The sequence below is a fragment of the Pygocentrus nattereri genome, chromosome 5 (genome assembly GCF_015220715.1).
Source record: "Pygocentrus nattereri isolate fPygNat1 chromosome 5, fPygNat1.pri, whole genome shotgun sequence".
Lineage (NCBI taxonomy): Eukaryota > Metazoa > Chordata > Actinopteri > Characiformes > Serrasalmidae > Pygocentrus > Pygocentrus nattereri.
Genome location: NC_051215.1, coordinates 50,438,420 through 50,450,294, shown reverse-complemented (window position 1 = coordinate 50,450,294; position 11,875 = coordinate 50,438,420). Strand labels below are relative to the sequence as shown.

Genomic DNA, 11,875 nt, shown 5'->3' with positions numbered 1-11,875 from the left:
CTTCAAGGCTAATGTAGATAACAAGTAATGGAAGTCTGTCAACAAACATCTTATTCCTCATAAACACGCTTTCAGCCAATAAAGTGATCCAATAAAAATGACCAGCTGGCTTCAGAAGCTTTTGGCTGACGTTTGGCGCTATGAAAATGTTCTATAGTAATATAGTTGAATTTTTATCTTGCTCTTTAGCACTCCATCAGTAACTGGCTGTTGCGCCCAGCGGGAGACGTTACTACGGTACAACCACACACAACAACACCCACACCCACACCCCTTTTACCTTCACTGTGGTCATTATTTCACTGCAGTAAGAATTGCTTCACTGGAAGATGAGTTTAGATCATTCTACTCTAACTTCTGAAGTATTACTCTGTTCCATCTTTAGTGTTGCAGGTTGTTCCACAATAAGAATACATATTTATTGTGAATATTTATTGAACACTAATTTATCCTTGTTAGGTGACCCAAGGTCCTGCAACTCCAGTGTCTACTGCTACTACCATTAAAAAACATGGTAATATATTTTACCTATTTGTGCCATGTTAATTGCAATTAAAATCGACTAACATGTTTGTCTAAAACACAACTTGTGATTTAAAGCTGCTGCATCTGAGTTAATCCAAAGCCCAGCCTTGTTTTATTAACACTTTTTGATTTTTTTTAGGGCTTTAAAACCTCCCAGTGCAGCAAGAGGGACGCTACACAACTGTGGTTGTCTCCTCAGACCAGTCCAGTTCTGCTATTCACTGCACTTCAGATCGGGCTTCAACAACCTCTCACCTTTTTTTCTGCCATGCTTCAATGTATAATAATAATAATAATAATAATAATAATAATAATAATAATGTAATAAAACTAACAAAAGTAATCAAAACGAGTGAGAAACTTCTTTGATCCTACATTGACAGTGAGATCACCATGACGACTATATGTGTGTATAAAAACACTCTTCTACTTTTCCAATGCCAAGCCAGTAACAATAGAAGAACCCTTTTATTGGTGCCATGTAGAACCATTTAAAATGCATTCTCCATCAATCTGAAGAAACAATGACGCAGAGAACCCTTTAATCATGCAATGGGTTCTATGAATGTTCATAGTTCTATATAGAACCATTTTTTGAGTAAAGATACACGGTGAGGCTGTTGTTCTTTAGAGGCACCCTGCTGATGTTGGCCTTTAACCCTGTAAACGGTGGATTTGAGCATGTTTAGACTTGGTAAAACTGAACATACAGGAACAGTCAACGCTTTCTTTGTGATGGCAACTCCCTGTTAAACACTTCGGTGCAACTTAAGGCTTGGCTTCGGTGTTCTGATCAACAAAATTCCTCGGAACAGTTTATTTACACCCTCATACACCCTGATTTTAATTACCATTTTGGTTCTAAAATGTTCCTAAGTCTCGCAAAACAAAGCCTACTGACCAAATTCCATGACCCTGTCATTATGTTTAGGAAAGAATAAAAAAAAAAAAAAAAATCAAAATGTGTTTTTTTTTCTTCATTTTTTGCAATAATTACAGTGTCAAAACGTACTGTATATTCATCACTGAGTCAGACAGTTGGCTGCTCAAATATTGATGCTTTTGCTTTAAATGTGTATGAACAGAGATGTAATGATGGGGTTTATGTACAAAAATACCCAAAAAAAAGCAACAAAAATTCTGGTTACAATTAGAACAGTTTTAACAGACAAACCAACGAGCCCCCCACAACACGCTTCTACACGGAAGTGTCCAAACAGGGTGCACTGGAGCACGGCTATAGAAGAACCACTTTTATTTCCCCTCTTTGAACAGTTGTTTTTTTTTTATTTGTAAATATCTGTAAATGAGACATTTGCGGGATCGCCACATACTTGAAAGGGTATATACCAATTACATGTAGAACCATTCGTCTAAGCCAAGAACCAGAAACCTTGTTGCAGAGTGTACCTGAGGAAACAACGCCATCTGTTTTACACAAAAGATGACCACTGTTCATTAATAACAAAGTTTGCTTATTTACGCTCATGTGGCAGACTGATGAATTGCATAACTGTTAATCCATTAAGCACTCGGCCGGGCAGACAAACAAAAAAAAAAAAACAAACAAAAAGAAACAAAAATAAAAACCAGTGGGGATGTGTGATGTCACATTGGTTCTGATGGCATGCTTACACTGCAAACAGCTATACAGTCTCATGCAAGTCTCTCATTGCCAATAGGTTACACTGTAAATTTTAGCATACAAGCATTATTTCCTTTTCTGAAATTAACATACCGGAAAAAGCCCAACATCTGCAAAATTTTCCCCCACAGTATGTTGAATTCAGTAAATAAACAGAAGCTGTGAACTAAAATTAGCAGAAAAGGATGTGTTAACATAAATAACCACATGGCAATTACAAATAACTCATGTAACTGAACATCAAGTGAAATCATCTTTTCAAAGTACTTACTGTATCTAAACTTCGTATCTAGTAAAGCCATCTAATATTTGCTTGTTTTAAGCATTAACTCTCAAAACAAGCAACATCTGCCGACAGAGTAAGAATTTCACCAGATAGAATTACTAAAAACGAGTAAAACGGACTGGAAGGCTGAATAAACTCATAATATTCTTACTGCAACTTCCTAATGAGAAGTACTGATCAGAATGATTTCACTTGCAGAGATATTTGCAGTGTAGGTCAGACCAAGTCAGCAGCCTTACACACCCACACTGATGTCACTATTCTTAATGACTTTTGAACACAAACCAAACCCCTGAAAACCTTAATCACCTGAAAACTGAACAACATCTGAATAACATCTGAATAACACGAGTACAGAACATGGATGTAAAACAATCATGAGGACTCAATGGTCTTACAGTTAACCCAATTAAATGGGGACTCAATGCTCCAACACTGCAAAAGTGATCTGATGGCAAGAGGATGCATCTTCAATCTAGTCAATATATCTAATATTTATCATCCTATATATTTTGCTTGTTTAACATTAGGCACCTGAATGTGATGTTACAATATTTTGTATAACCATTGATTCATTTCAATTTTATGAAGAGAAATGATAAATATATTGACTGGATTTAAATTGATCTCACTTGCCAAAATATTTTTGCAGTTAACATCTTGGCACCAACACAACAAACCAAGGGCGAGGGGGGGGGGGGGGGGGGGGAGAAAACAAAAAAAGAAAAGTGAATAAAGCTTTGTGAAAACGGACTGGTCCGGACACTGGAGCTCAGGGCTCAGGATACAGAAACAATCCCAAAATCTTCAGCAAGCGGTATCTGAGCTCAGGCATTTAGTGTACAAGCGCTGCATGTCAAACTTTCATTTTTTTAATTATTTTTTTTTAAAAACACTTCTTCATATTTGCATTATACATGCAAATTGAAAAGAAACACAAAAAAAAAAAAAAAAAAAAGACGCATGGTCGTTGTTGCAAAGCAAATTAAACCCCGCTCACAATCATAAACCTGACTACCAGCAGCACCTCATTATCTTGCTCCTTAAAAAAAACAAAAAAAAACATAAAAAGGAAAACTGAACTGAATACGAGCTCAGATGGAACCAAAACAAGAGAAAACTGGAGGAGCAGTTTCCTCCTCAGACCAGAGGGCCAAGTGTGTGCATCTGTGCTGGTGATGATGGCGGGGGAACGGGCCAGTTCCCGTTGTCCATTTAGCTTTTAATAACTCCTCCATCACCCTCACTCACAAAGCGCTTTCGCCCCCTAGTGGGAAAAACATATATTCCTGTTAGAAAATTTCATTTTCATTATATTCATTACAAAAAGAAAACAAGCCATCGCACACAGACTTAAATTCCTGCAAGCATAATCAATTAATTCATTCATTCATACAATTATATTCATACATATTTGCAGAAATGCCAGGGGTGTACCTCACTTTTGTGAGATACTGTACACTATGAAAATTTCACACCGCTCTACAACACAGAAACAAATCCGGAACATAGGAGTAGTTTGGAGAGGCCATGGAGGAAAAAAACTCTGGACTTTGAATGAGGATATTGTTGCTCAGTGAAGGAACTTCTAAACCCAAGAGACATGCTTCCCTCACAGCAGTCAGGGCCAGAGGGTTCTGGTGTCTCAAACTCCATTTCCCTGGTGGGGGTCTGTGAAGTAGTTGGCAAGCTTCTTGGTGGCCAGAGACCGAGGGTGGATGAGATTCGCCAGGAAATGCTTAAGGCTCTGGCTTTTGTAGGGCTGCCATGGCTGACTGTTCCATTTTTAAAAAGGGGGACCAGAGAGTGTGTGCCAATTACTGGGATTTCACAGTGTTTAGCCTCAGCGGGCAAATTTGTGCCAAAGGGAAAGGAGACTCTGACGGATAGTTCAACCTTGGATTGAGGAGGAGGCAGATTGTTGAGGGAGCATAAAAGTTTGTCTACCCAGCCTGTGTGCTTTTTGGACTTTGATAAGGCTTACGATTGTGTTACCACTTCTCCATGCCATTCAGTCTCTGTATGCCCAGAGGGAGATCTGTGTCTGTATACTCGCCATTAAGTCAAGTTCATTCAATGTGGGTGTTGGACATCAAAGTTCTGCCTTGTCTCCATTCCTGCCAGTAATCTTCATGGACATGGTGTCATGGGGCAACCAAGGTCAGGAGAGCATTACGTGTGAAGGCTGGAAGGTGTCATCTTTGCTTTTTGCAGATGTTGTCCTTTTGGTTCCATCACACAGATGTCTCCAGTGTTTCAACTGAGTGTGAAACCATTAATATGCAGATCAGCATCTTCAAATCTGAGTCCACAGACCTCTCCCAGTAAAGGATGGCAAGCCCTACTTGACAGGGGGAGGATTTCAGTTATCCAGGAAGACCTCAAATTAAAGCCACTAGTCCTTGACATTGAAAGAAGCCAGTTGTGGTAGCTTGGGAATATTATTAGGACGCCCTTGGCCACCTCCCGTTAGAGGTTCACCAGGCGTGGCTGACAGGAATGAGACCCCAAGGTTGCTATAGGGATTTTGTCTCCAAGTTGCCCTAGGAGCAGCTTGGGATCACCAAGAATGAGCTGGAGGAAGTTGCAGGGAAAAGGGTCATCAGGACTCTAGCTCAATCAAGCTGGCTAAGAAGATGAAGATGGAGATGAAGGTAACTTTCATAACAGCAATATTTTTCCAAATAAGTCAGCTTCAGAGTTGGGATAGCTACTGCTAAATTAGCAGTTAGCTTCTTTGTAGCTACCTTCCCAAAATTTGTAGCCAACTACAATTTAGCAATTTAGCAAAAAGTAGTGGCTACTTTTTTTTAGCTACTTTTTGAAAAGAAGTGCGTTACTTTTTAGCTACTTTCAAAGATAATAAAAGCCTCTTGACTTGAAAACGTTCCCCTTCCTTATAAACTTCTCAAAAATATCTCCTGAAAATTAATAATCTGTACTTATGGGCTGGAATTCAAAACAATTAAAAGTGGAATCTGATTTTGCACAGTACTGTACATCTGCAGTACATTTAATAAACAGCTGCACACAGACTGGTAAAGAGAAAGGCTGTGTGAGAGAAGTGTGCTTAGCTGAACATTTTACATTGAGCCGTGTGTCTGTGTGCATGCTGTACCTGGCAGGACAGGCATCTCGGAGCTGTTTGGTAATTACGGACTCCTGAAAGCATAAATCCACAAATGCCTCCATGATGGAGTGAGCGCGAGGAACGTCCAGATTAATCTCTGGCAGCTCGTCATAGACACGCTGGAAACCCTGCAGTGACCAGAACTGATTAGATAAACACACACAAACATTCACAGAGCAGTGGAACATGCCATCTAGTGCCAAAGGACAGTCATAACAGCAGGTACAAACTAGCAACCCCTTGTACCACTCACTGGTGGTAGTTACAGCCAATATAAACAACCTATCAGAACCTCCATTTTTTCTATTAAAAGATACTACAGCAGGCAATCCGAATTGGGTTACGTCTCTTGTGGGAAAGGAGTCTTAATGTCAGAGGACACCGCGCTCTCCATCACACCCAGATGCTGTACCCATGTGCTTCTTGGTCATTTTTACAGTGTTCTTTCCCATTCATGCAGTTACAGAATATTCCTTCCCTGCTTTACAATGTTCTCTTGTTGAATCACAGGGTTCTACAATGTTCTCCCCATAAAGATAGATGTTCTGGATTGTTTCCAACCCATTCATGCTGTTCTAGAACACTCTCACCCATCCACTTGTCTCCGTTTGTATTCTGGTGCAAGATAAAGCTCACTGCAACCACTAGGATGCTGAGGAGTGTTGGGTCAGTGTGCACCATTTACATGCATATTCCACCCACTGTTTCATGCACACGCGTCATGAACTTAGTAAGAGCAGGGACGGAAAGAGTAAAAGTATAATAAAAGGACATCACTTAAGATTATACAACAGTTAGTTCCAGCCACACAATCTGATTGCTTCTTGACCAAACACGTCATTGCTAAGTTTGACAGTTTGACAGCTGTAGGAGACGCTGGAACCATTTGAATGGTTTTACTTAGGGCTCAAATAGAAAATTGACACTTAAGACCACATTTAAGACTCTAAAGATGAGATTACACTAAATTCCCAAACTGTCGTCACCACGGAGCAGCTTTTCAGTCGGCAGCTGTGACAAAAGAACAGCTGAACAACCTGGAATCAGCCAGAAATGAACCCAACACCATTCGCCAGAGGCGTAGTCTCATCTTCAGAGTCGGACCAAGTCGGACTGAGTGTAAAGAGCTGGAGAACGAACTGCTGGCTGTGCAGCGAGTGAGCAGAGCTCCTTAATGAGCTGCTTATTAAGGAATATATAATTTGGCGGAAGGAATTGCTGACAATACTTTACATTCTGGCACATGACGATTTGATGTCTTCGATATTATTATGTATGTTTTATAGTATGTGACAAAAGAACTTCATATACATGTGCTCATATCCCTCCAGTGGGATGCAGGTCAGATCGTTTTTTTAGGCCAGCAAGTCTTAAAAAAAAAAAAAAAAAAAAAAAAATCAATGTAACAAAGTGAAAAACAAATTATGGGACAATAAAGGGAAAGCAATTATTTTTCTTTACTAAATTTCATGATTCCCAGACTTACATAGCTGTATCTTCTCTAAAATGTGACAAAACCGCCCTTGAAGAGTTTTATTTGTCCTGTATGGCCCAACATGTGCTTCTGTTTGTGCCCCCACAAATCAAAACATGTGAGCCTACTGCATGCAATGGTTTAAACTCCAATCAGCCAAGTAGTTCTGACCACTAACAACCTACCAGTTAACACCAGCTGTGTACAGTTAGCATTCCGCAGTTCACTCACCCTGTTCATCTGGTCCAGCGTGATCAGGCCCGATTTCCAGAATGCCTGCAGGAGCTTCACCATCAGCTGAATAGCAGTCTCTCCATTAGACTCCAAAACCATAATTACAGCCTAGAGAGACAGATCCAGAGAGACTATTACACTAAGAAGTGATCATAAATGGTATACTGGACCAGTCCTGCAACTATTTCCCTTCAGAACACCAAACATAATTCAATGTGAACCAAAACACACTGACTGATCAATTGTTTAATTAATGGTGACTCACAGATCACAGCTTGTGTCGCTGTTGAAACAAAACATTTCTAGTCAAAACTGGACAGACAATGTTTGAAAATTAGTCACACTAAATGGCTCCAAAATGTAATAAGAAACGTGAAACACAAAACACAGTTTAAATGGTCATTAACATGGCCAGAGGGGGCATTGCATCAGCTGCAGGACTGAGTACAGATTGGAGCGTTTTTAAACACCAGGATCTGGAGGTTTACACAACTGTGCTCTCCTACATCAACTTCTGCGTTGAAAATGTGACCGTGGACAAACCACTACTGGTACATCCCAACCAGAAACCCTGGATGACTAAAGAAGTGCATGTCCTGTTGAGGCAACGTGACATCGCTTTCAGGTCTGATGATGGTGCGCAGTATGGTGCTGCCAGAGCTGAGCTGAAGAGAGGGATCAGGAAAGCCAAGATGCAGTACAAAACAAAGATTAAAATCATTTCAGGACCAACAACACGGTGTTGTGGCAGGAAGTCCAGCATCTCACCCACTACAAGTCCAGCAACACCACGATGGCTGTAGGGTGACTTGACGCTTGGAGGAGTTGAACCACTTCTTCACACGGTTCGAGGTGGAAATTTCAGAGATTGCAGCCGCCAAATCATCCGACTGCAGCAGCTCCAGCCTCACAGTGCAGGAACACGAGGTGAGTAGTGAACCCCAGAAAGGCAGCGGGACCTGATGGAGTGACTGGGAGGGTCCTCAAAGAGTGTGCGGATCAGCTGGCTGGGGTTTTTACTGAGATCTTCAATGTATCACTGTCCCAGTCCTTCATACCACCATGTCTGAAGTCAGCCATAATTATACCACTACCTAAAAAGACCAATTTCAGCAGCCTCAGTGATTATTGACCAGTCGCTCTGACACCGATCGTCATGAAGCGTTTTGAGAAACTGGTTAAACGTCACATCGTGTCCTGCCTCCCTCCCACACTTGACCCATTTCAGTTTGCATACAGAGCTAACAGATCAGAGGATGCCATAGTAACAGCACTCCACATCAACTCCCACTTGGAAGTGCAGGGGCGCTATGCCAGGCTGCTCTTTGTTGACTTTAGCTCTGCTTTCAATGCCATACTCCCAGAAAGACTGACAGTTAAGTTATTGGACATTGGTCTTTCAGAAAACATCTGCTGCTGGATTAGAGACTTCCTCTCAGATCGCATACAGAGAGTTAGAGCTGGACCAAATCTCTCCACAGCCCTCAGACTCAACACCGGATCTCCACAGGGCTGAATGCTGAGTCCACTACTCTACACCCTGTACACGTACGACTGTTAGTAGCCATCCAGACAACGTCACATTTAAGTTCGCGAATTAGACTTTGGATATTTGATGGTGACGAAGCAACATACCAGGAGAAGGTCCAAAGGCTGGTGGATTGGTGTTCAGACAACAACTTAGTCATCAACACCTCCAAAGCTAAAGAACTCATTGTAGACTTCAGGAGGAGGAAGTCTGATTTACAGACAATCTGGATAAATGGGGAGTGTGCGGAGAGGGTGTCCAGCTTCAAGTTCCTGGGGGTGCATATGGACACAGACCTCCAATGGAGTTCCAACACCTCAGCAGTCGTGAAAAGGGCACAGCAACGTCTCCACTTCCTACCACTGCTCTGTGGAGAGTGTGCTGACTTAATGCATCTCTGTGTGGTTCTCCAGTTGCACCAAGGCACACAAAAAAAGGACTTACAAAGGGTCATCAACACAGCCCAATCAATCATTGGACATCCCCTACCATCCCTTAAGGAACTCTACAGCAACCGCTGTCTCAGAAGGGCAGACAGGATTAAAAAAGCCAGTACACACCCAGGGTTCCGAATATTTGAACTGATGCCATCTGGCAGACGTTACAGCCAAATGAAAACAAGAACAAAACAGACTAAAAGAGTTTTTACAACACGGCCACAGCTCTGTTAAATACAAAACATGTGACTGATCGGGTTTTGGTGCAATGGCATACTGTGCAATTGACAGTTCATTTCAATGGACCAGTGCAATTTATAACTGGAAATTTCAACTTGAGTCCTGTGTAATAATTTTTAATTTACGTTTTGTTGAGTGTAAATTTGTATTGCATTTAAATAATTTTCTTTTTCTTTGCACCAAGACTGGGAGGTTTGTACCTCTATTTCATTGTGCAAGTATACATGTGCAATGACAAAGTTCATTCATTCATTAATTTAAGAAAATATAAGTTATCTATATCTATATCACTGACAAAGTAACTGCCTCCTAACCTTAACTCTGTTTCATCTTTAGCAGCAGCAACTACAACCACAGCACCTCAAGGGGGTTCAGATAAGCACTGACTAGGCCACTAGGCAGCAAAGCATTCCAAAAGGCTTGGAGGTCAAGGTGTTTTTTTTCTGGCAAACGCAAGACCAGCTTTTAGTTGCTCTTGGTTAGCAGGCCTGCAGTTCCTTAGACGTTTGTATGGGTTCTTTGTAACTTCTGGGATGAGTAGTTGCTGTGCTTATGGAGGAATTTTGGTATGTTTGCTTTTTTTTGAAGACATTCGCCACTGTTCAAAGCTTCTTTCAATAGACAATGGTATTCACCGTGCCAGAGCCTTAGAAATGTAACCCTTTGCAGACAGATATGAACAAAGAGAACTTTCCCTTCTCTTTGAGAACTTCTTTTGAAAAATGTGCTGCTCGTTAAGTCCTTTTATCCTGCTTCACTTAAATCGAATCTTTCCAGCATTGTGATGTTTGGTCTCAGCAGGGCTGGCAGTAATCAAAACAATTTAACTGATCCCAACTACCAACAAAACTTGATTACTGGTTGATGGGCAGGCCAGTTTGAGTTGGATTCATTTAATGAAGGCAAAAAATTATCCATCATTTAAAACCTGCACTGGGTGCGTACACAGGTTATCTTTATTTTATGATCATTTATCTTTGAAGTTCTGAAACAATGAAAAATGCTATGTAACCTCAGAGGTGGCTGGAACACTCACAACTCACTGAATTCAGGTGTTCCAATCACTTCCATGGCCACAGGTGTATAAATCAGTGGGATTATAACAAAGTGGAAGCGATTGGGAACGACAGCAGCTCAGCCACGAAGTGGTTGGCCGCGTAAAATGACAGAGCGGTCAGCGGATGCTGAGGGTCATAGTGCGTAGAGGTCACCGACTTTCTGCAGAGTCAATCACTACAGACCTCCAAACTTCATGTGGCCTTCAGATCAGCTCAAGAACAGCGTAGAGAGCTTCATGGAATGGGTTTCCATGGCCGAGAAGCTGCATCCAAGCCTTACATCACCAAGCGCAGTGCAAAGCATGGAATGCAGTGGAGTAAAGCGCCACCACTGGACTCTAGGTCTCTGGAGTGACCAATCACGGTTCTCCGTCTGGCCATCCGATGGATGAGTCTGGGTCTGGCGGTTCCCAGGAAACCAGTACTTGTCTAACTGCGTTGTGCCGAGTGTAAAGTTTGGTGGAGGGGGGATCATGGTGTGGGGGTGTTTTTCAGGAGTTGGGCTCGGCCCCTTAGTTCCAGTGAAAGGAACTCTTAAAGCTTCACCACCAAGAGATTTTGGACAATTTCATGCTCCCAACTTTGTGGGAACAGTTTGGGGACGGCCCCTTCCTGTTCCAACATGACTGCCCACCAGTGCACAAAGCAGGTCCATAAAGACATGGATGAGCCAGTTTGGTGTGGAAGAACTTGACCGGCCTGCACAGAGTCCTGACCTCAACCCCATAGAACCCCTTTGGGATGAATTAGAGCGGAGACTGTGAGCCAGGCCTTCTCGTCCAACATCAGTGTCTGACCTCACAAATGCTCTTCTGGAAGAACGGTCAGAAATTCCCATAAACACTCCTAACCCTTGTGGAAAGCCTTCCCAGAAGAGCTGAAGCTGTTATAGCTGCAATGGGTGGGCCGACATCATATTAAACCCTATGGATTAAGAATGGGATGGTCACTCAAGTTCATGTTTGTGAAGGCAGATGAGCGAATACTTGGCGATATAGTGTATAAATACATTTGCATCCAAAATGCCTTTGTAAACCTCAGAGTTCAAGATCTCATAAATGAACACAAGCTTAGTGAGTCAGTGATTCTAATGAGTGTGTGTGTAAAATACATAAAATATACATATAATAAATTTTTACGTACAGTACAACTACTACTGTTACCACTGTTTTGACAAATATAGAAATAAATGGTACCTCATAGACAAGCTCATGGTGGAAGTGAGGCACCTCCAGGTCCCTCAGGCAATGCTCTGCCTCCAACAGCTCACCTGAGACCAGGTATTCCTTCAGCAACAGGTTCATCTAACACACACACA

At 41.7% G+C, this 11,875-nt stretch overlaps 1 protein-coding gene across 1 annotated transcript in view; it reads right to left on the bottom strand.

Moving 5' to 3' along the window:
* Positions 1-1,763: 1,763 nt before the first annotated feature.
* pdcd4a (programmed cell death 4a) overlaps positions 1,764-11,875 on the bottom strand; it is a 26,760-nt gene continuing 16,648 nt past the window's right edge. The window contains exons 9-12 of the mRNA XM_017682084.2: positions 11,754-11,861; positions 7,292-7,402; positions 5,575-5,714; positions 1,764-3,723 (exon numbers count right to left, since the gene is read on the bottom strand). Coding sequence (XP_017537573.1) covers positions 3,672-3,723; positions 5,575-5,714; positions 7,292-7,402; positions 11,754-11,861 — 411 coding nt within the window. The 3' untranslated portion in view covers positions 1,764-3,671. The remainder of the gene's footprint in view (positions 3,724-5,574; positions 5,715-7,291; positions 7,403-11,753; positions 11,862-11,875) is intronic.